Here is a 24,772-nt window from a genome sequence, read left to right on the forward strand (position 1 = left end):
TGAATTTATCGAGCTCAGAATATTTTAAGCAAGCCTCGGAGTCCCACCCCCATTTGACAGGCGAGGGACACCTTGGAAACAACTTGGCGAACGAAATGGAATTCGATGGGGAGCTATCAATATTAATGGGGCTTATGGAAGAAAGAAAGTCTAACTGGCTGAGTCAGCAAAGAGGATGAACCTGGATGTGCTAGGAGTAGGCTAAGTGATATTCGGGTAAGGGGAGATAACGAGGAAGAGATAGGATATTATAAAGTGTACTTCACGGGTGTTAGAAAGGGAAGGGCAGAGTCTGGGGTAGGGCTTTATCAGGAATACGATTGCACGCAACATAGTTTCTGTTAGGCACGTAAATGAGCGAATGATGTAGGTAGATTTGTCAGTTGGACGAATTAGGACTAGAATTGTGTCTGTGTATTCACCATGTGAGGATGCAGATAAGGATGAAGTTGACAAGTTTTATGAAGCATTGAGTGACATCGTGGTCAGGGTCAACAGCAAGGATAGAATGGTGCTAATGGGCGATTTCAATACGAGAGTTTGGAATAGAACTGAAGGATACGAACGGGTGATTGATAAATGTGGGAAAGATATGGAAGCTAATGGGAATGGGAAGCGTTTGCTGGACTTCTGTGCTAGTATGGGTTTAGCTGTTACGAATACATTCTTCAAGCATAAGGCTATTCACCGCTACACATGAGAGGCTAGGGGTACCAGATCCATAATAGACTATATCTTAACCGACTTTGAATTCAGGAAATCTGTTAGGAATGTACGAGTTTTGCGCGGATTTTTCGATGATACAGACCACTATCTGATCTGTAGTGAACTAAGCATCTCTAGGCCTAGGGTAGAGAAAGTGAAATCTGTCTGCAAACGAATAAGGGTAGAAAATCTCCAGGACGAGGAAATTAGACAGAAGTACATGGATATGGAAATTCTAAGTTCCCATGAAGGGAATTAGAATCTTTTCCACCAATAGAGCATATCAAAAATCAGATCAAAAATTAGATGGATGGCTTTTCCGTCGTTTGCTCTATTAACCAGACGAAACGCTGGTTAATAGAGCAAACGCCGGAAAAGCCATCCATCTAATTTTTGATCTGGTACATGGATATGATTAGTGAGAAGTTTCGAGCAGTAGACAGTAAGCAGGTTCAGGATATAGAAAGTGAATGGGTAGCATACAGGGATGCAGTAATAGAAACAGCAAGGGAATGCCTAGGAACAACTCTGTGTAAAGATGGGAAAAGGCGAACATCTTGGTGGAATGATGAAGTGAGAGCAGCCTGTAAACGTAAAAAGAAGGCTGATCAGAAATGGCTCCAAACAAGGGCCGAGGCAGACAGGGATTTGTACGTAGATGAAAGAAACAGAGCGAAACAAATAGTTGTTGAATCCAAAAAGAAGTCATGGGAAGATTTTGGTAATAACCTGGAAAGGCTAGGTCAAGCAGCAGGGAAACCTTTCTGGACAGTAATAAAGAATCTTAGGAAGGGAGGGAAAAAGGAAATGAACAGTGTTTTGAGTAATTCAGGTGAACTCATAATAGATCCCAGGGAAACACTGGAGAGGTGGAGGAAATATTTTGAACATCTTCTCAATGTAAAAGGAAATCATCATGGTGGTGTTGCAAACAGCCAAGCTCATGGGGAGGAGGAAAATGATGTTGGTGAAATTATGCTTGAGGAAGTGGAAAGGATAGTAAATAAACTCCATTGTCATAAGGCAGCAGGAATAGATGAGATTAGACCTGAAATGGTGAAGTATAGTGGGAAGGCAGGGGTGAAATGGCTTCATAGAGTAGTAAAATTAGCGTGGAGTGTTGGTAAGGTACCTTCAGATTGGACAAAAGCAGTAATTGCACCTATCTATAAGCAAGGGAACAGGAAGGATTGCAACAATTATCGAGGTATCTCATTGATTAGTATACCAGGCGAAGTATTCACTGGCATCTTGGAAGGGAGGGTGCGATCAGTCGTTGAGAGGAAGTTGGATGAAAACCAGTGTGGTTTCAGACCACAGAGAGGCTGTCAGGATCAGATTTTCAGTATGCGCCGGGTAATTGAAAAATGCTACGAGAGGAATAGGCAGTTGTGTTTATGTTTCGTAGATCTAGAGAAAGCATATGACAGGGTACCAAGGGAAAAGATGTTCGCCATACTGGGGGAGTATGGAATTAAAGGTAGATTATTAAAATCAATCAAAAGCATTTATGTTGACAATTGGGCTTCAGTGAGAATTGATGGTAGAATGAGTTCTTGGTTCAGGGTACTTACAGGGGTTAGACAAGGATGTAATATTTCACCTTTGCTGTTTGTAGTTTACATGGATCATCTGCTGAAAGGTATAAAATGGCAGGGAGGGATTCAGTTAGGTGGAAATGTAGTAAGCAGTCTGGCCTATGCTGACGACTTGGTCTTAATGGCAGATTGTGCCGAAAGCCTGCAGTCTAATATCTTGGAACTTGAAAATAGGTGCAATGAGTATGGTATGAAAATTAGCCTCCCGGAAGACTAAATTGATGTCAGTAGGTAAGAAATTCAACAGAATTGAATGTCAGATTGGTGATACAAAGCTAGAACAGGTCGATAATTTCAAGTATTTAGGTTGTGTGTTCTCCCAGGATGGCAATATTGAAAGCGAGATTGAATCAAGGTGTTGTAAAGCTAATGCAGTGAGCTCAAATTTGCGATCAACAGTATTCTGTAAGAAGGAAGTGAGCTCCCAGACGAAACTATCTTTCCATAGGTCTGATTTCAGACCAGCTTTGCTTTACGGGAGCGAAAGCTGGGTGGACTCAGGATATCTTATTCATAAGTGAGCGGTAACAGACATGAAAGTAGCAAGAATGATTGCTGGTACAAACAGGTGGGAACAATGGCAGGAGGGTACTCGGAATGAGGAGATAAAGGCTAATTTAGGAATGAACTCGATGGATGAAGCTGTACGCATAAACCGTCTTCGGTGGTGGGGTCATGTGAGGCGAATGGAGGAGGATAGGTTGCCTAGGAGAATAATGGACTCTGCTATGGAGGGTAAGAGAAGTAGAGGTAGACCAAGGCGACGATGATTAGACTCGTTTTCTAACGATTTAAAGATAAGAGGTATGGAACTAAATGAGGCCACAACACTAGTTGCAAATCGAGGATTGTGGCGACGTATAGTAAATTCACAGAGACTTGCAGACTGAACGCTGAAAGGCATAACAGTCTATAATGATAATGTATGTATGTATGTATGTATGTATGTATGTATGTATGTATGTATGTATGTTGAAACTAACAACCTGACTTTTAGCCCCGTTTACCATCATACCAGTGTCCGCTGGTCCTGTACCATATTTATTGCTCAACACAGTGTAAGAAGATTTTCTTACTCATATCATTTATATACAGCATACATAAAAACTGCCTTGGGCAACTCTCTCTTAATCTTCTTGTAACGAAATATAGCCACCCATTCAAATACTCTTTTGTCCGGTCCAGTAGCGCTTACTTTTGTTAGTCGTCTCCCATGATTACACTGTCAAAATCCATGGATATCTGAATAGCGATGCAGTCCATTTGACCACCTGAATCCCAAACATGTGTTGTATTTTCCTGGAATCCTACAAGTTGGCTCTCACTGCAAAAACTTTTCCTAAACTAGAACTGCCTTCTATCAAACCAGTTAGTAACATCGTAAACGTGTCTAATATAACCAGAAACAACGCTTACCGGGCGAGTTGGCCGTGGGTTAGGAGCGCGCATCCGGGAGTTAGTGGGTTCGAGCCCCACTGTCGGAAGCCCTGAAGATGGTTTTCCGTGGTTTCCCATTTTCACACCAGGCAAATGCTCGGGCTGTACCTTAATTAAGGCCATGGCCTCTTCCTTCCCATTCCTTGCCCCTTCTTGTCCCATCGTCGCCAAAAGACCTATCTGTGTCGGTGCAACGTAAAGCAAATAACAAAAAATAAACAATGCTTTCTCGGAGCTTATATGCAACAGATGTCAGCCTGTGGTCATCCGCTTTATGTTTATCACCTTTTCCTTTGTACGCTGGGGCTGCTATGCTCCTAAGTGAATTCACTATAAAGCATATAATTATCCTTAATGACAAAAAAACTAGTATCGTGTTATGCGGGTTCCTGCATCAATCTTAAATCCAATTTAATCTGAGTCTAGTTTAAAATATGGATGTTATACCTTTGATAAGTCACCAGCGACTGACAGATTTTCGATTCACTCAATGAACTCTCCTTTGTTAGCTGACAGTAAATTTTAAATCCTGCTGGTTTCAAATTTTTAACAATTACGTTCTCAATTGTGTCCCTGAAGTTGAGCGAAGTTCGGCTCCAGACGGGCTGCCTCACATCGAGTCCCGGCGCACCTCTGTAGACGTGTCTTCCTCAGCGCGGTCATGGACTGTAACGACTCTGGACCGCTCACTACTTCAATTATATGATTCAACTCATCACTCAGATGAGCCTCTTAGAACTACAATGAATAGGCGGTAAAGGCCACTTGGAAATCAGAGTCAGATATAACTTACCTGGCTGTGATGCGCCTCGGTCCAAGTTGTTCTCTTTCCTTGAAGGAGGTGGTATTGCGTGTTCCTTGTTTTCACGGTAATGTATGTCCTTCATTTTCTGGGGAATCTCACCATTTGTGACAATATCCACATCTCAAAAGCCTACATGTCAGAGTCCATGTTTCAGCAACACAGAAGAGAAGACTTGGGAGAAAGAAGACGAGCTGCTCGACTAGGTGGTATGTTCCGAGCTATCAGCGGGGAGTTGGCGTGGAAGGACATTAATAGACGAATAAGTTGATGATGATGATGATGATGATGATGGTTGTTGTTTAAAAGGGCCTAATATCTCGGTCATCGGCCCCTAATGGTACGAAATCAGGCGAAATGTAATGACAAATTAAAAGTCCAAAATCCTCTACTGACCAGAATTCAGAACATGAGGACGAAGAATGAATGGATGGATATGAATTTAAAACAATCAGTAGATTCGACCCGCAATGCGTCACATTCACAGAAATTTACGTAAAACAATGGTATTACTGACCAAGGACTGCTTCTATAGCATAATACTGAATCGATGATGCTTGTAGTGGAAACGGATCCAAAATCCAAGTCATCGGCCCCTCATAATGGTACTTATCACAAAGAAAGTAGAACCAGGGTATTTGTTAAGTTGGTTCTGATTCGATCATCCCGTGGTCGCCCCTTTTAGTCGCCTCTTACGACAGGCAGGGGATACCGTGGGTGTATTCTTCGTTCGGGGGTACGAATAACTTTGAGTGGTATCTTTAAAAGTAGGAAAAATGACAATATGAAGATAAAGTTGGAATTTTAGAGGACAAACTTGGGCAAATATTCGTTTATATGAAGGGGATTTAGGGATTGGAATAACTTGCCGAGGGAGATGTTCAAAAAATTTCCAATTTCTTTGAAATCACTCAAGAAAAGGCCACCTCGGCGACTGCTCTAAATGTGGATCAGTATTGAATGATTGAGAACAAATCTGACACTGGTGGTCACTGCTACCGGATGAAAATTGGGCTGGCTTTTCCAATTCTAGATCTCACTTCACTACATGGATACGAGTGTTCTGATGTATGACACTCAGCTTTTCCTTGTCTGGGGATTTACGTCTGGACCATATTCATGGCTTGTATACGCAACTGTTGACTAACCGAATAAATGACCGTGTCCTCGGCGTATCTGGATGCCATTGAGCTAGCTTAGTTGAAGATATATTCCGAACAGATGTTCAAAATCAGAGGAGACAATCACAGAAGCAGGCAATCGACGCCGTGGTAAGCAGTGTTCGTGTGCCAGAATTCTGCTCCTATATGATCGCGCGGTCGACACCGTGGTTGGCCGGTTCTAGTCCCCTTCACCATCACAAGGTTGGTGTGATCACTATACTGCGTGCCAGAAGTCCTGTCCACAGTGACTATATGGAGTGACGGCATTTGAAGCTATTGATGCTGATTGTCCGTCGGCTGGAGACATAAACCCTTGCTGTTATTTGACAAGAGTAGGACAGGAACGCGCAGGTGCAGGAAACTTCACTACAGACGTCTCCTCTCTGTCTCGCCACCTCCCTGTTTCTAGGGGTGTTCGCAGTACTCTGCGGTAAACTGAAAAAATCGCTTCCAAGGCCTACATTGCTTAACTTTCTTACATAAATACGTTTCTATTTTAGCCCGTGTCTGCTCTTCAAATTAAATTTTGGTTATGAACTCGAGATGTGTTGGTCTCTGCGTATGTAATGGCCTAACCACCAGTAGAGGGCTACGCGTGGGAACTGACTTGCCTGGTGGTTGTCGACAGCGGCTACTTGACTATGGTGTCAGCTTCCTTGCCATATATCTAACCTATTTTGTATGTTAACTGATCCTTTCTTTGTATTATTCTTGAAAGGGGTTTAGTCAGCTTTGGAAAGACACTAGCTCTTGTATTCCTTAATTAAACTCGACACGTCATATATGTGAAGTTTTTATTCGTCGCTTGTGAAATGTACACTAGCTTCATGTTGCTTGAGGCAGTAAATATTCTCCCCTATTTTGGAGTGGGCATAACTCGTCCTCACTTGATCTGAATTGTTATTAATTTGATTTTTTCATGAATAGTCCTCCTGTGTGTTACTTGAAACTATTTCATTCTTCAGGGAGTGATCGGTTATTTTTCCTGAGTTGTATACTCGTTTTCCCTTTTCACTGCATCTTGGTGTGGGAGCTGTTACGTTTAGTATAGATGATAACAGTAATCATCAATCATTCCCTTTTTAATAATTAATTTTAAATCTATTTTTCTGCCAAATTCAAGTATGTTTAATCAGTACTTTTTTCGTAATTAAGGCTGATTAATTTTACCCAAAATTTAACATGTTAAGAATTTATTCATTCCTTATTAATTCTTTTATTACACCTTGTGGTCTTACTTCTCTACAATATCAGAACCATGCTATTAGTTAGGAGATTTCCCTCAAGAATCGCTGCAGCTGGCTTCACGTAACGCTGATACCAGGGAAATATCACTTTTGAATGCGGTTACCTTGTCTCAGAAAGTCCGGTGAAACAAGTGAAGATGATCCTGCCGCCTGCTGATATGGGAAACTGTTGGTAAAGATAAGTATGGTCTCAACAAGTTTTGCTTCAGGCATGTTCACAGCATGCACTGTACACCAGTGTGTCAGACACACCGTTGCGCTAATTAAAATCACCTTTCAGAATTAAATGCCTTAAAAATTAATCTGTAGAAGGAAAACGGTGTCTAAGTTTCTATGCTTAATCATATCAATAGTACTGACGAACTCTGACAGATATACTGAATAACTGATGATGTTAGCTGTGTAAACGGGCCTATCATCAGTTCTATACCGAATTACTACATGTATGACAACGTACATCAAAATGGAAACGGCGACAATGGGGAGGAGACGGGAGAGCGCATGCAGTTATTAAATGATACTTTACTGTGGACTGTAAAAAAGTGTAATATGAAACCTTTATGGAAAACTGGACTTATCAAAACAAGATATAATTTGTCGTGATGTACTTGAAGCCACTCACACACATATTCTCCATCATTTGCAACCATCTGAGGTTCCAGTGAATCTTAATATGTTCAACACATACCTGCCAACTTCCAAAAAGAGAATTCCAGAAGATCCTAAAGCGGAAACAATTTAACAACACGCGCATGTGTCACCAAATCTTGAGACATAGTGAAAAAGGACGGCAAGGGGGAAGATTACAAACAATATTAATACATGTTATGACCACCCCTGAAATTAAATACGTACACAAAGTTACGTCCTGAGTGCTCATCTGTTTTCACTTAACAATGGGAACAGTTCTTCACACAGTACACAAACCGTGTTTTTCTGCACTTTAAACTTGCGGGTCACAATATGAATATCACAGTGAAAATTAAACTAAACATGTACACGTATTTACAATATTCTGTCAAGTTCACAGTATGCATCACAGGTTGGAGAGGACAGATGGAGATGATTTGCTTTCATTGCTTTCTTCAGATATTCTGGAGGAAAACTACTCGAGTAACATGGACCAGTACTTCTGGTTTTCGAAACAGAAATAGAATCCAGAATTTGATTTGACATTGAGGACCTAAGCTGATTTTGGTTCTTTTTCACCAAGCTGAACACACGTTCACACTCAGCATTGCTGCGCGATTGAGTCGGAACAGAAAGCATTAGCCTGGATACTTAGAAACACCATCAGCTCCACGAATGTTCATCAAGCGAGCCCATTAGGTGTCATCTGTCAGATTCCCACTCTCAACAGTAGCACAGTCATCAATATGAAGAGCTACAAATTCGTTCTGAAACATATTCATTGCATCCTCAACCGAATCACTGTTCTTCCTTAGCAGCAATGATTGAAATCTTTCTATAAAGAATTGTACAGAAGAAAACTGGGCATCTTCAATTTTTTAAACATCTGCAACCTTTGCATGTTTCAGTACTTCATCATTGAGAGGGAACTTGTTCATAAAATAATCATATGCTGTGCAGAAGTAACCCCTGGCAGATGAAAAGAATGTTGAATTATCTCTATCATTAAGTTTCTTCACGAAGTTCACTGTCTCAACTCCAATGACTAACTCATCATTCTCTCTCTGATCTTCAATAGAATAGTATGGAACTTTTAATAAAAAGGAACTTTTGATCATGTTTGGTTTGACAAATCTGGAAAGCAGCTGATTCAACAGGTTCGTCATCAGTTTTAGAAGATTATGAATGTGAGGGCAAGCACTCTGAAGTGCAGCACTGAGATTCTTAAACAAAGGAATGACAACATACACGAAGGCACAGTATGCCTTATTTAAGCCTGATGACAAAAACATAAAAAGAAATTCTACAATATTTCGAATAATGTTCTCATTCTTTAGCAAAGGAATGTCAGATTTTGAGATACATGCAAATCTTTTGGGAGAAACCAATTCTGACGACTTAGCAGCTTTCTTCCTTTCATAGTCTTTGGAACTACCATGCTCGGCTTTTAGGATTGTAAATGATGTTAAGCTAGTAGTTGGTGCACACTCAGCATTAAGAAGCAGCTCATCTTTAAAGAAACCAATTAGTGGATCACATTGCTCTAACAGCCTCTGCAGACACCTTACTAATGATAGCCATCTTGTGCAAACATGTTTCAGTATCTTATTCGTTTCCTTGTTGTGAAGCTCTTGTAATTCCTTAAAGCGGTCCTTCCGCTTACAACTCTTTGCTAAATAATAGATGTCGAGTAATAGTTCATCAATTTAAACAGGCAAAATGCTTGCACCTTTCTCAGTAGGCGAGTTAATCAAATGGCATGAGTAACCAAGTTTGAAGACAGACGACTGCACTTCGCTTAAAACAGCAGCAACTTCATTCTTCTTTCTAATCATGATTGGAGCATTGTCTGGAACAGAACGCTGCACAATTCTGAATTGGTATTTTGTAACACTATAACTGTGAAATTACCAAATTACCAATATTACGTCCCATTGAATCACCCACCAAGGCTGGGACAGACAACACTGAGTTAACTACCTCTTCCTGCTTTGCCACAAAACAGGTGATAATAGGGTAAAGCTTAGCATTACTGTTATTGTTCCCATCCGTAGCTAAACAAAATGGTACACATTGCATGTAACCAATGAGTTCACTTCTTGAATCCGTAGCCACTTCTTTTTGTACTATCACAGCGAAATTCTTCTGCAATTTCTGAACATGGAAACATTTTCCTAAACAGAGCACCCGCATGACCGAGAGCTGCCAACGGGATATTACGTTTAATTGAAAATGAATTGAACAAGCATTCCGCTCTTACTATATCACGGTCGGCTCCAGAAGAGGTAAAAAAACGAATTAATTTTCTGACTGCCAACCTTAAATTTTGTATTGAAGATGTGGTTAACTAATTCCGTCCTTCCTCCGTGAGAAACGAGGACATGGAGCAGAATGCGAATGTTTCGCCTTTCCGTGATTGTATAAAACAAGGAAATTCAGCAGAACACGCCTCCCTAAAAGTTTGATAATATTGTTTCTTAGTTGAACTCATTACTTACACCACTAAATCGCTTACAAATTCGTCACACAATTCCGCGAGTTTCAGAACAACCGCCAATGCTACTCACAGCGACACACAAACAAAGCCTTTCAGCTGCTGCCAAGTACGACGCAGTTACAAAAGTTGTTATATATAAATTCACAGCCTGCTACTTGTTGGGGAACACCTCAGTGAATGAAGTAGCAGTTGAGGTCGAACAGGTGACAAAAGCACGGTGATAATCGATAATGTGATTATCAATAAAATTACTGCTCTGCATCTCGTTATTACCAGCTACTATCGAAAGTGAAACAAATCCGATTTGACCGCAGAAAGCGAAAACAAATCCGTACAATAACGCTGTTCATCCGTACAAGCGTATCAAAATCCGTACATTTTACGGAATACTTGCCAGGTACGTACAGGACCAATATACATATACTGTATACTCTGATGAAGGTGTTTCACAATAAGAACTTGCTTATTACGGGTTACCAGGTGCGGGTGCACGAGTCCACACGATTGATAAACTAGGACCAACAACAAAACACTGAAATTTAGCGAAGAACAATAGATGGCAGTTGATACAAAATTAGAAAAACAAGCAAGTAGATCAGTAAGAAATAGTTAGAGTTTAGATAGACCAACAGATGCAGATAAATTGTTAGTTTTACTCCCCTTAGGTACATTTAATGAGATGAAAACAAGGGATCAAGGTATAACTGGAGAAGTAATCAGTCGTTCTGTTTTCAACACACCACTGATTCTGAATGTTAATACTACCTGCAGCATGAACTCTCTCTTGTACACAAAATTAATACAGTGGGATGAAGTTCCTATGACACATCTGCATCTGCTATTTGCTTTACGTCGCACCGACACAGATAGGTCTTATGGCGACGATGGCATAGGAAAGGGCTAGGATTGGGAAGGAAGCGGCCGTGGCCTTAATTAAGGTACAGCCCCAGCATTTGCCTGGTGTGAAAGTGGAAAACCACGGAAAACCATCCTCAGGGCTGCCGACAGTGGGGTTCGAACCAAATATCTCCCGAATACCGGATACTGGCCGCACTTAAGCGACTGCAGCTACCGAGCTCGGTGCATGCATTTTCAGCAGCAGACAGACTTCTGAATGTTCTAATGAAATGTGCTGAATATTTCAGTGGCAAGACTAATATTTCAGTCAAATTCTGCCTGTAATAATAAGAGCAGCATTCTATGACTGTTGCCAGCTCTTGAAAGCAGCATTTGATGAACAGACTCTCACTGGCAAGATGCACTTATACATTCTAAGAGATAATTTTGAAAATGATTCTTACAAGCACGATGGCATGACAGGATGTCATCAACACGCTGCCCTCAATCCACTGAAGAAGCGAGCGATGTTACTCTTGCTAATGAATAATTAAATGGAATCCACAATCGCATACTTGAAGCTTTACCACAAAGGTGTAGACAGAATTGTGAGTTACAGTGGAAGACCGAAGAATAAAAGAGAGACGTTACAGCCATATAAATAAGAAGAGGCATCTACAGTGGGGCAAGGCTTTTCGTTTAAGAGTTTCAAGTTAATATAGAGCCCATTGTTACACAATCTGCTCCTTCTGGACCCTGTTTCATAAAACATCTTTCAATAATTTTATTAGTAAGAAACCAATAATATTTGTACCGGGCGGTACACCTCCACGCCGCGAATTCAAATATTGCCCCAGTTGAAATCCCTCTACAGGAGGAAGCCTGAACTTTAACAAACTGTATTAACTCAATGGTTTCTTGGAAGATGTCTCTACTGTAAATTTTGAAGTGTTCTGAACTATGCCTATTTCGATTTGTATTTGTTTGCTCTGTAGCAAGAAGTGTCGACATTCTTTTCTAGATGACACTACTTAAGAACTATAATTATGCACCCTAGTGTGAAGTGAAGGAGCTGTTTTTTGAAGAAATTTGGTATTCATAAGTTTGTTCTTTGTTAAATTTCTTTCATTCATTTTTTGGGTTGGCAGTATAACCCTTCTCTTTCCGCCAGTTTTGAATTTAGCCAATCAGTAATTTCTGTAATTAATTTTCCTCCAATCATAGCTTTCTTCCTCAGGTTTCCATGTGTAATTCCTAGTCTACCAATAAAGTTGAAGGGGTGTGTCTATTCATTCGTGAAAGGTCTAGAATTTTCCACGAGGGTATAAAAACTGCTGATTTTCTTGTCTCCGGGCCACTTCGGTAACATCTCTCTTCTTCTTCTTCTTCTTTTCTAGCCTATTTCCATCCACTGCTGGATATAGGCCTCTTCCATGTGCTTCCATCGTCTTCGGTCTTGAGCCACTTGGAACCAGCGTGTTCCAGCCAACAGCTTTATGTCGTCGAGCCACCTCTTCAGGGGTCTTCCAATGCCTCTCTTGTGTCCCCATGGTCTCCAGTGAACAATCCTAGAGGTCCACCTGTTGTAGTCTTGTCGAGCTACGTGTCCTACCCATTGCCATTTTAGTTTTGCTACTATCTCTAGGATGTCTGTTACATTAGTTCTTCTCCTGATGTCCTCTGAACGGATTTTATGCCTAAGGCTGATCCCTAGCATCTGTCGCTCCATGGCTCGTTGTGTTCGCTGAAGCTTGCGAGCACTTTCCTTCGTCAGAGTCATCGTTTCCAGACCGTAAGTTGTAACTGGCAGCACGCACGTATTATAAACCTTGGTCTTCAGGTTAATTGGAACATCCTTGTTAGTGAGGATGAATCTTAGTTTTCGGAATGCAGTCCAACTCATACCTATTCTGCGAGGAATTTCTGCACGTTGGTTGTCTTTTCCAAGTTTTATCTTGTGTCCAAGATAGATGTACTCATCGACAGCTTCTATATATTGGTTTCCCATTTTAAGTGGTCGACTCTCTGGGCTTAGTATTTTCGTTTTATTAATGTTCATTTCCAAACCAATCTTAGCAGAAGCAGTTTTTAATTCTTGGATCATGCTTTCTAGCTCATCTAGATTTTCACTTATGAGCACAATGTCATCGGCAAAACGCAGGTGGTTCAAATATACCCCGTTGATTTTTATTCCTTTATTATCCCAATGAAGGGTTTTGAATACATCTTCCAAGGCAAGGGTAAACAGCTTTGGAGAGATTGTGTCACCTTGTCGAACTCCTTTGCCAACTGGGATTTTATTGGTGATGAGGTCTTCGTCCACTCTGACTACCATTGTTGCTTGATCATAAATGTTTTCCAGAAGCTTTATATACCTTGAGTTTATCATGGCATTTTGAAGTGCCTTCATGATTGCCCAGATCTCCACTGAGTCAAAAGCTTTTTTATAATCAATGAAGGCCAGATGAATCTTGATGTTGTACACAGTGGTTTTCTCCAGAAGAAGACGAATAGTCTGGATGTGTTCAACAGTTGAGAAGCCTTTACGAAATCCCGCTTGCTCGGCAGGTTGATAAAAATCCAGTTCTCTTGTGAGGCGGTTGGTTACAATTTTAGTCAGGAGCTTATAAAGGTGTGATAACAAACTCACAGGACGATAGTTCTCTAAATTTTCCTTATCACCTTTCTTGAAGAGAAGTATCACTTCAGCATTTTTCCAATTTTCTGGTATTCTTCCAGAGTTAATACACTTGTTTATGAGTATTCTCACGGCTTCTAGCAGATCTCTTCCACCTAATTTCAGCATTTCATTCGTTATTTTATCCTCCCCAGGGGATTTTTTATTCCTTAGTTGTTTAAGAGCACTTTCAATCTCAGCAGTGGTTACTTCCGGTGTTACTTCATGTGTATAATTCTGGGCTAGTTGTTCATCACTGGAACATCTCTCTTAGTGTGTGATTATGTAGCAGGGAGTGGGAAGCGCCTCTTCCTTCGGGCAGCAGTTCATCAACAAGGTAATGGCCTGTTAACATCTTTATTTCTTGCTAGCTCAGCAGTTTTAACCCGCGGGGGAAGGTTCGAATCCTTTTTAATGTAAACCTTACTATATTTATGTAAATTAACCACAATTTGGGATAGAGAGTGCTTAACCCTCCCGAGCTCCCATTCATGTTGTTCTGAGGTGACTACGTTTTCATACCCGTTTTTCTTCTCTTCTTAGTGTAATAAATTATTCTTCTATGAGTCACCTCCCTAGTAAGGGATTAGCCCTGTATAACTGGCCGAGTGCCACCTAGGTTTTAAGAAGTTTCATGTAGGAGTGCAAGCTACGCCTCCAGTCAATTTAGTTTTTTGGGCCATTTATTTAACCCAGAGTTTGTTTTCTTCATGTGAAGGCCCTGTAGGTTGGGTACAAGATACCCCTGTTTCACTGTATGTGTGCCTTAAGGGCAGTACTATGTTTCATAAAATTATTAGCTAACAATATTAGTCATTAATTTACGAGTCAAAACGATTAGTAGATGTTCCTAATAATATTAGTGAATTGTTTCATAGACAACGTGACTAATAAAAGTTACTCATATTATTAAGATTATTTCCACGAGTGTATTTTGACACCTAATTCATATTATTAGCGAAACCAAACTGAGCACTATTTATAATATTTTGACATAAAATCATGTAGATCACTGAAATGATCGACTCTGATTCAAATAGTGATAAGGAACGAGTGTAGGTATTCACCGTTCAATAAATGTTACGTCAAAAACAGCCTGTACTGATATGTAACATACATATGTAATACCAGTACAATGGGAGATTTAGGTTAGATTACAGAGCTTTTGAGTATTTGCTTGACAGGATTGGTAGGTACTAGAACGTTCCACTGCAAGGAATGAAACATAACCTTAAAATAGCAGCTTCGCATTGCACTCCACTGGCTGGTACTGATATACGTGTTTCTCTAGTGCAGTTCTGCTCGGACACTCCAAGTATCCTTTAAAATCTTGGCTTATATCACGAGTAAACCAAGACGATGCTGGTGATGATAACTGTTTGAAGAGGAAGTAGGCATCATCTATAATAACACTAATCAGATAAAAAAAATGGAAAGGATCTGACATTTTGAAAAATGGAGGTATTGGTCAAAGGAAGGGAAGGGTCACGAAGGGCGTGAAAATGAAAGACTCTCTCGGCCTCGCAACCTAATACTGTCAGGGTCGGAAAAGAACAAGGGAGGTTGGAAGGGTACATGAAAATGAGCCTGGCACAAGTAAGTTGAAGCAATGGCAGGACTCATCTCAGTGTCCCATGTTCACCAACATACGCTCGTGAGTTGAGAGCCCTGGGACCCTTTTAGTCGCCTTTTATGACAGACAGGGGATACCGTGGCTGTCATTCTATCGCCCCCACCAACAGGGGTAGTAAACAAAGATTTTGCTAGTCCATCTCAACGGAGATTTTTAAGAACACATGAAATAAAATAGTAAAAGGAACAAGGGGGGTTATAGTGTGCAAAAGGCTGCAAATAGTTGATACTCAATCACATTCTGCAAATAAATTTTCTTCTCCCACATTATTTTCACTTCTTTTATCCATTTTCATATGTATTGAAGTCACAACAATGAAAATATCAAGTGAGCCTTTTGAACATGTGGATTAATAGTTGGTTGTAGTCAAGCATTAGCCTACTGCTAGGAACAAACCCAAACCAAAACATATGCAACAGACTGATTCTGACCTCCATTTGTATCAGCCTACAAATGAACTAATATTATTAGTGATGATATTTTATTAGTCATGTATAAATCTTTACAAAACAGAATTTGGTTAACTAATAATTATTTTTATGAGTTGTAATATTATTAGGGTAATATTATTAGTTAGTTTTATGTAACACGGCCCTAATGTATGTATGTCTTTAACATTTAAGTGGAGACAGTTCCCAATAGAGTTGGTTTTTCAATGACAATCAATAAGTCTCAGGAACAAACTTTTTCCAAAACCAATCTTCAGCCATCACAACTTTATTTTCCACAAGGGATATCACTTTGCTCACCATCCGTGTCATTGCATAATCAGAAAATTAAAAAGAATATGTACTCAGAGAAACTTTTGATGATGGCTTCCATGAAACAGAACATTACTAGGATAGAACGTGATGGTAAGACTATGTTAAGCTTTAAACACAGTTCACATTTTAAAAGGAATAAGAAAGGTAACAGAACTTTTATTAATTTTGAACTTACTTGTGACAGTTAAAGTGCTCCTTACTTTGTTTCAACGGCTCCATTTCTTAATATAAAGTAACATTAAACATGAGAAGCGATAGGGTGATGTACAATACAATTGCATGTAGGAGAGGAAGGAGTGCCAGTGCATTATTAAACAGAACTGATAAACTGGCAATATTGTTACACAATGTTCATCCCAATACAAGTGTATGAATAAACACATGATCTAGCTACTGTGTGGGCCCATCTCCCACCGTACTGCAGTTATGCTCCTGGAAATTTTATTTCCATCAGAATTAATTTGTGAACTATAAAATAAGTTATATCAAAGGGAATAAAATTTATTTCCTACAGAAGTTTTTGCAACCATGTCATGAAATACTACATATCACGCTGAGAACTACTGGCAAGACATTATATACAGTAAGTTAAATAAATAATGCTGTTCACAAATGACAGAGGTATCTCAAGTTATACAACAAAGACTGTTAACGTATTATTTTGCCAGGTCAGCTACATATGAAGTCCATTATTTGGTCTAACAACTACTTCATGTGTGCCACTTGCCTTTAAGAAAACATTGTCAATTAAATGCATGCAATTGACAGTTAAAATGCTGTTATCATGTCTGATGATAGCTGAAAATTCCTTGCTGCTCAGTTTCTAGCTATAAAGCTGCTTCTATTTATATCTATTTATAAAGTGTATTACAAAAATGTTCAGCAGAAACATAGAGCTGATGGTACGGGCAAGACCTGATCGGTCCACTAAGCAGAGGAGAAAGTTCAAGCAACATTCTGCTTGCTCTCAGAAACATGACAAAGAAGTTTCTTGGTCACACAGTCTGCCCATTGGTGAAGTATAATACACTTGCTACAAACTGACAAAATGCTATTTCATTCTAATAGGAAAATGAACGAATATGTATGATCTCGTTTAGTAAATAGTTGTACTGCGATGGCGTGTACGTTTACGAACCTGTTTTCGAAAGATGTGCAAATCAGTCGGAAAAACAGGCTGTTTCTAAGAATAAGAAGAGGTTGTGAAGGTAATGCTCATGACCACAGAGGGAATATCACCAGTCACCTGATCACGATTTGTGCTTTGCTCGTCTGAAATAAACAACCTTTCTCAAGACATATTTTTCTTGATTAAAGCTGACTCACTGTTCATTAACACTAAATATTACTGTCTTCTTTCACAAATGATTTCAAAATGACACAACTATTAATTAAACTCGCCTATAAGTCTCATGTGACGTCTGCTGCAAGAGGTTATGTATTTGGCCTTCTTCAAGTAAATTTTGGATTACTTAAAACTGTATTAAATTTTGTCATCAAAGTTTATGGAACACTCTGTACCACACATGTCAATTTTTCTGGGACTTGTACAAGATATAAACCCCAAGGTATTTCCTAACAAGCGTCCAATTAAACACTGAATGTTATTGGTTTAAATGAAGTGAAAGGTAACTCCTGTTCGCTCATTGATCATTAATTTTGATGGGTGTCTTCTGGTTGCACCATCCAGCATGTCGCCGGGTGTTTGAAATCTGTCTTCGGCATCATGTAGAGTGGAGCTCTGGTTTCTCTTGTTTTAATTTGTCCCGGGAGTTTACCCCTTGATCATTGAGCTTGAACTCAGTAATTCTGATTGTTTTTCAAAGACCTGTATTTTATTTCTTGAGTGAAGGTGGCCGCTTCACATTTAAAGTGTTTTCCATGAAGACCAGCATCAGTAAGATTGTAAGACTGCAACTTCAAGGTTTGTTTTCATATTTTGTGTTATATATTAACGGTAAAGTTAAACTGGCCTTTTTAGATGTTTTTCTAACCAATATTTACTAGAAGTAGATAATAACAAAATTATTTTGTCCGAAGTTTTGGCCACAAACGTTCTTCGATCCACAACCTCGTAGGATTTTTTCCGCTGTCCACACCCTGCCGTTATTTTCTCTGTATTTTACCTTGTTTAATTTTGATTTTGTGATATGGTTCTGAATTATTCTAAATTGTATTGCTACACATAAAACTTGTGATATTGTGTTGAAAGCGAATACATACATGAGGTATTTTTGCGAATTTCATTTAAAGCAGTACTGTATAAATAGTAAGATGAACATTTTTTATAAAATTCTAGCCTGTGTGCGCTTATATCAGCTTTCCAGGGCTGCAGTTACAAGTTTCACCACTTGGCTGCAATGTACCAAATTTAGAACTCAGATCACTGTTGAGTGTTAATGTTAACCAGCACTGAACTCGCTCTTGTAACTTCCCCGGCAATTAATTCATATACAATGAAAGTCCTGAGTAGTCACTTCTGGAAGGATGCCATTATCCACGACGTAAGACTTGAGAGTGTTGAATACTGACCGTATGCACACGTCTGACGAAGTCTTGAGGGCAGTGACCTTACCAAGTCTCTCACTCTGGCTTAATAGTCAGAGCAGGAGTCTTCCAGTAAGTAGGTTGTAGGTTCGAACCCGATTTTAACCGCGTCTTGCTAATCCCTCGGACTTGTGGACTGGTTGTACACATCACACTACAGAACATAACAGGAAATTGCAACTGTGAATACGGTTGGGATCAGAAAGGCGACGGTTAACCGTAATTTGGTAGGCTCAGTCCAGTAGTATAATACGTCAACCTCGTGTCGATAGATTTACCTGCATGTAAAAGAACTCCTGTAGTACGAAATTTCAACACCGAGACGGCACGGAAAACTGTCAAAAGTTGTAAAAACAATAACATCACTACCCTTATTTGGTACCATCAACCAAAACTATTCCGTCCGGTACAGAAGAAAAAGCCAATAAAGGCTAAAATAAGGACGGCTTGTAAGTACCAAAGTGAAATGTTTATCACTAATCCTGATGGCTACTGAGATGCATATCCAACCTGAATTGAGATTTGAACGTCATGTCACACCTTTCACAGGAATACGACTTTGCCTCCATATGTTTCGCAAAGTGTGCTATCAGCCGGGATCGAATGAGGAACTCCCGGCCGCACTCATCACAGCTGTACTTGGCGGGGTTCTGAGCGTGTTTCAATTTGTGTTTCGAAAAAGCAGCGGGGAACGAGAAACTCATTCCGCACTCCGAACAGTGGTAAGGACGCTCCCCAGTGTGTAAAGGCAGATGTATTTTGAGATGTGAGGGTTTCTGAAAAGATTTGTCGCAATGTGGGCAAGGATATTTCTTCTTCTCGGTGTGATACTCTCGGCGCGGTACTTCGGGGTGCTCCTTCGAACGGTGTATAGATAAAGCTGCGGGGAACGAGAAACATTTATTGCAAATTTGACATGTGTACGGTTTCTCTCCTGTATGAGCTGGGAGATGAATTTTTAGCTGGGAAGGCTTCTTATACGCCTTGCCACAGTGTGGGCACTTGTACCGCTTGCCTCCCATATGCTTGGAAACATGGTGCCGCGTCAGTTCCTCCGCATTTCTGAAGTTTTCATAGCAGAGTTGGCAACAATGAAACAGATCACCCGGAGGCGGGAGGACGTGCTTACTCAGCATCCAGGACTGAGGAAACACCCTGTTACACTCACCACATTTGTACACGACATTCTTGTCTGGGTGCTCAGTTCTGATGTGAGTTTCAAGAAAACCAGAACCTACAAATGTACTCTCACAGTATGAACATATGCAGTTCTTCTTGTCCGTTCCCCTGGTATCACAGGATTGAAGTGATCGGTCAGGGAAGGGTGTGAACACAACTTCGAGTCCTGGATGAACAGTTTTAACATGCGATGCCAGAAAGTCGGCACTTACAAATATGTCCTCACAATAGAGACATATCCAGTGCTTCTTATCAGATTCTGTGGAATCACAGGAAGAAATTGACACTGCAGTGTCATTATTATCAGGAAATCTGAAACAAATAGAAAGAACTAATGAGGAAATACCCACTAAGGTAGAGGACCTCAAAGCGATGTTTGAGGGGCTCATCAGGAACTCGTATGAAAATAGAATATATCGTCAATTTCTGAATGCTTAAAATGAAGAAAACTTAAGAGGATGATTTAATTAAGGAAGTGAATTCAGATATTATAATCCAAAATCTTAGGGAAAATCCCTTCGATGGCAGATTTTATCCAGATGTCAGCAGAAAATATACTCAAAGAGATCCTCATTGATATTAAGTGGCATTTCGAGCAAACGCACTTGCAGGTAAGGAAGTACTTCTTGGTAATGGATGAATGCGACATGGGGATTAGGACGGGGCATCAAACAATCTCTCATACGCTACCAGAGAACTTGCAAATGGCAGTTTTTACAATTACCACCAGCTGACGGTTGATTGTATGTCATGACTAGCGGGAGGGTTTTAATGACCCGCATATATTTAAATATGCAAGCAACTATGATCTACAAAGAATTAAAGTGTGACCCAGAAAGACAAAAATGATAACCTTGCAGACATTAATCCATGTGATTTACATTACTGGTTAAATTATATTTCTATCGTCTACTAGGAAGTTCCCTGTTCCACTCTGCCGTACACTGAAATTAAAATAAAATGGAACAGTCAGTGACAAAGTATACAAGAGATAATAGACCTGACTGATGAATGGCGAAAATACAAGCGTAAGGATGTTGAAGGTCGTATGGTTATAGGAAAGGTAGATGCTACACACTGGAAAATCAAGGAAACCTTTGGAGAAAGGAAAACTAGGTGTATGGATATTAAGAGCTCAGATGGAAGACCACTTATAAGGAAGGAAGAGAACACAAAATGAAGACAAGGAAAGAAGATGATGATGAGGCTGTTGATCCTGATGAAATGGAAGACCCAATATCAGAACTCGATAGAGCTTTCAGAGACCTAAATAGGAACAAGGCACCTGGAATTGATGACATTCTTCTTCTCCTCTCGGTGCCTATCCGTTTCGGATGTTGGCGATCATGATGGCACTTTCTGTCTTGTTTGTGGCAGCGCAGAACAGTTCAGCTGATATATTGCATCAGCCTCTAAGATTTTATATTCGTCGTCTTCCAGGACCTCTTTTGTTGTTGATTTTACCCTCGAGTATTTTTGGAGTAGATCGTATTAAGCATGATATGTCCCAAATACTGCAGCTTTCGGCATTTCACTATCTTGATAAACTGAGGTGTTGTGTTCATCCTTCTCATTACTTCCACGTTTGTCATTCTCGGGGTCCAAGATATTCTCAGGATCCGCCTACAAAGCCATGTTTCATAGGCCTCCAGCTTCTTCTCTATGTTTTTATTTAAGGTTCATGTCTCTACACCATATAACAGAAAACACATAACAGTGCAGAAGTCTGATTTTAGTCCGTAAAGTTGGATTGTGGCTTTTAAACAAATTACTCAGTTTCTGGAACACACTTCTTGCTTTTCCAATGTGTACCTCGACTTCTTGTGAGCAATCCCAGTCTTCATTTATTGTGGTTGCAAGGTATGAATATTGTTTTACCCTTTCGATACTATTTTAATTTATAACCAAGTTTAATCCGGAAATAATTTCCTTACTTATAACCATGAGTTTTGTCTTTGCGGTGTTTATTTCAAGCCCGTATTGGCTGCTGACTCTTACAATTCTATCCATTAGTGATTGTAGTGCTTGGATAGTATCAGCAAACACAAATGTATCATCAGCATACCGGATGTTGTTTAATCTCATTCCATTTATCAAAATTCCTTCTTCTATATCTTCCAAGGCTTCTCTAAATATGTATTCTGATGGCATACCCTGAGAATTACTGACTGACTTAGGAGAAGCCAGCATGGCAAGGTTATTCCATTTAGTGTGTAAGATATACAATACAGTAGAAGTGCAATCCAATTTTTAGAGACAATGTTGCTATATCTATTCCCAAGAAAGCAGGATCTGAGAAGTGTGAAAACTACTACACCTTTAATGTAGAATCTCACACTTGCAAAAGTTTAATTCCCATCATTTAAAGAAAAATGGAAATACAAGTTAAAGCTGAGTTGGGAGATCAGTTTGGCTTCAGAAAAAATATTGGAACGCATGAAGCAAAAATGAGGATTGTAGAAAGACAAACACTCATACATGAAATTCCCAGATGTAAAAACGTTATTCAATAATGTTGAGTGGACCAAGCTATTTGAAATTCTGAAGATGATCGGGATTAGATACTGAGACAGAAGAATTATTTACAATCTGTACACAGACTATTCTGCAGTGACAAGAATCTAACGCCATGAAAAAGAGGCAGCATCCCTGAAAAGCGTGAGGTAAGGCTGCAGATCATCCCCACCCAATTCCAATTGTTTATACAGAACATGTGGTAAAGGTAATAACAGAGGAATTTGGAAAAGGAATCACAATCAAGGAGACGAAATCAAAACTCTGAGATCTGCCGGTGATCTGAGTCTGCAGATGATTTGGAGAAATTGCTGAATGGTGCGGACACAGGGTACAAGACAAAAATAAACAAAAGTAATGGAGTGCAGTCGAAAGAAGTCAGGTGATGCAGGAAATGAAGTCTTGCAGAAAGTGGGTAGTAGGATAAGCAAGGAAGCCTTAAGAAAAATGATCATTTCGAACATCGATGTAGGAATTAGAAAGATGTTTTTGACGACTTTCTACTGGAGCGTAGCAATGTATGGAAGTGAAACATGGATGATAACTACCTAAGAGAGAAAGAGAATAGAAGCTTTTGAAATGTGGTGTTTCAGAAAAATCATGAAGGTGAGATGGATAGATTCAATTACGAATGAAGTGGCACTAATGGAACTGGTGAAATGAGAAAAACTTAGCAAAATTTGACCAGAAGAAAAGTGCAGGCAGTAAAATCAGTAGAGGTAGACAAAGGTATGAATATGCAAACAGATTGGAGCAAATGTAGAATTTAGCGGTTACACATAACATTGCCAACTCGCCTCCGCTGCATTGTCCAATGTTTGATATCCGCACACTGCCACAGCTACAAGACTACTGTCAGCCGATTACCTGCGTCAAACCTGGATGACGTTATCGACTTTACACACTTCATGGACGTTCTCGGAGTTTCTAGTGCCGTGTGTCATGATTTCCCCTGTACCTCCCTTCTTCAACTGGCGTATATAAGCAACATTCTTTGCTTTCTACTTCCAGGCGTTCTCTGGTTGTTGGAGAGAGGGGAAAATCCTTGTGCTATGTTGGTGTAAATGTTTACCTTAATATAGGACTTCACTATTCGACCATGAGGTATTGTAAACTTCTCATGACTATGTTTTCGAATAGTTTCACTCGATCATTATCGGCAAGAGAGAAGTGGATCTCAAATTCTTTTAACTTATTCGCTCTTGATATGTAAGTGAAGATGAACATTATTTTGTCAGTAAGTTTGAAAACCTTTCATATTTCTGTGTTTTAAATATTTTTCTACTTTGCAGATTTCTTATACTCAACTTCTGGACTAAGTTTAGAACTATAGGTCCTAAATGCATCCCTTCTGTATCGAGTGTTTTCTAGAAATTGTCACCACGCGCTATTCTCTATTCAGGTCAAGTCTTACGGTATCCCTGGACTTCTTGTCCTTTGGTTCACTCTCCTATTCTGTAATGTTTCTTATTACTCATTGTAAAGGAAACATCTGTGCTGAGTTCTGATCTTCCAATATTTTCTCTCTGTGCTATTTTTGACTTGTGGCTTCTTGGAATACTTGTGTTTTTTCATCCGCTGTTGGCAATTCTCCTTCATCCACTAGTGAACTTGTAATTTCCTAACTACACGTACTTACTGCTATTTATATCTTCCCCCTTTGTTTCATCCACAGTTTACCTCTGGTTGCCCAGCACTTGAATAGCTTCCACGAAGCCTTTCTATCTTTCGTGAATAATAATAATAATAATAATAATAATAATAATAATAATAATAATAATAATAATAATAATAATAATAATAATTGAAATACATTGTCTTGCATTTGCAGATGACTTTGCAATACTTTCTGAAAATGTGACATCTGCTGTAACCCAAGTAAATGTCTTGGAAAGAATTGCCAGCAGAACTGGCTTAAGAATTTTTGCAGAAAAAACAAAATTTTTAACAAATATTTGGGATGCACCAAAATTTCTGAAAACAGATATTGGCCAAATAGAGAGGGTAAAAAAATTCAAATATCTAGGGGAAATAATCCAAGAAAATGGTTTAGAAAAATCTGCAGTAGAGGAGAGGGTACATAAAATGGAGAGAGCTTATGGTGTCACCAAAGATATCTACAATAAAAGATGCCTAACCAAAAATGCAAAAATAAGGCATTACAACACAGTAGTGAAGCCAGAATGCCTATATGCAAGTGAGTGCCTGGCATTAAACTATAATTTAGATAAGCTAGAAATACTAGAAAGGCGAATCATGAGGAAAATATTAGGCCCACAAAACACAGCAGAAGGTTGGAAATTCCCAAGTAATGCTGAAATATATCAAAAAATAGAAAATATATCAGATGTAATGAGGAAAAGGAGACTTATGTTTTTTGGACATTTATATCGAATGCAAGATAGTAGATTAACCAGTAAGATTTTCAGATATTTGTGGAGTAAGAAATCAACGACAAGCTGGGTCAATGAAGTAACAAAGCATTTAGAAAAACACAATATAACAACAGAAGAAATAAATAACAGAGAAGGCTTTCGGGAAA

The 24,772-nt window shown here is 39.5% G+C and overlaps 1 protein-coding gene across 7 annotated transcripts in view; it reads right to left on the reverse strand.

The window, feature by feature from the left end:
- LOC136885719 (zinc finger and BTB domain-containing protein 14) overlaps positions 1 to 24,772 on the reverse strand; it is a 192,686-nt gene that overhangs the window by 42,575 nt on the left and 125,339 nt on the right. For 6 of the 7 annotated variants that reach the window (XM_068230414.1, XM_067158443.2, XM_067158447.2 and 3 more), the window contains one exon: positions 16,471 to 20,028. The exons of the other annotated variant lie outside the window; for it this stretch is intronic. In XM_068230414.1, coding sequence (XP_068086515.1) covers positions 19,014 to 20,028 — 1,015 coding nt within the window. In that variant the 3' untranslated portion in view covers positions 16,471 to 19,013. Of the gene's footprint in view, positions 1 to 16,470; positions 20,029 to 24,772 lie in introns of those variants that run through there. 7 annotated transcript variants of the gene reach the window in all.

The sequence above is a fragment of the Anabrus simplex genome, chromosome 14 (genome assembly GCF_040414725.1).
Source record: "Anabrus simplex isolate iqAnaSimp1 chromosome 14, ASM4041472v1, whole genome shotgun sequence".
In the NCBI taxonomy this organism is placed as follows: Eukaryota; Metazoa; Arthropoda; class Insecta; order Orthoptera; family Tettigoniidae; genus Anabrus; species Anabrus simplex.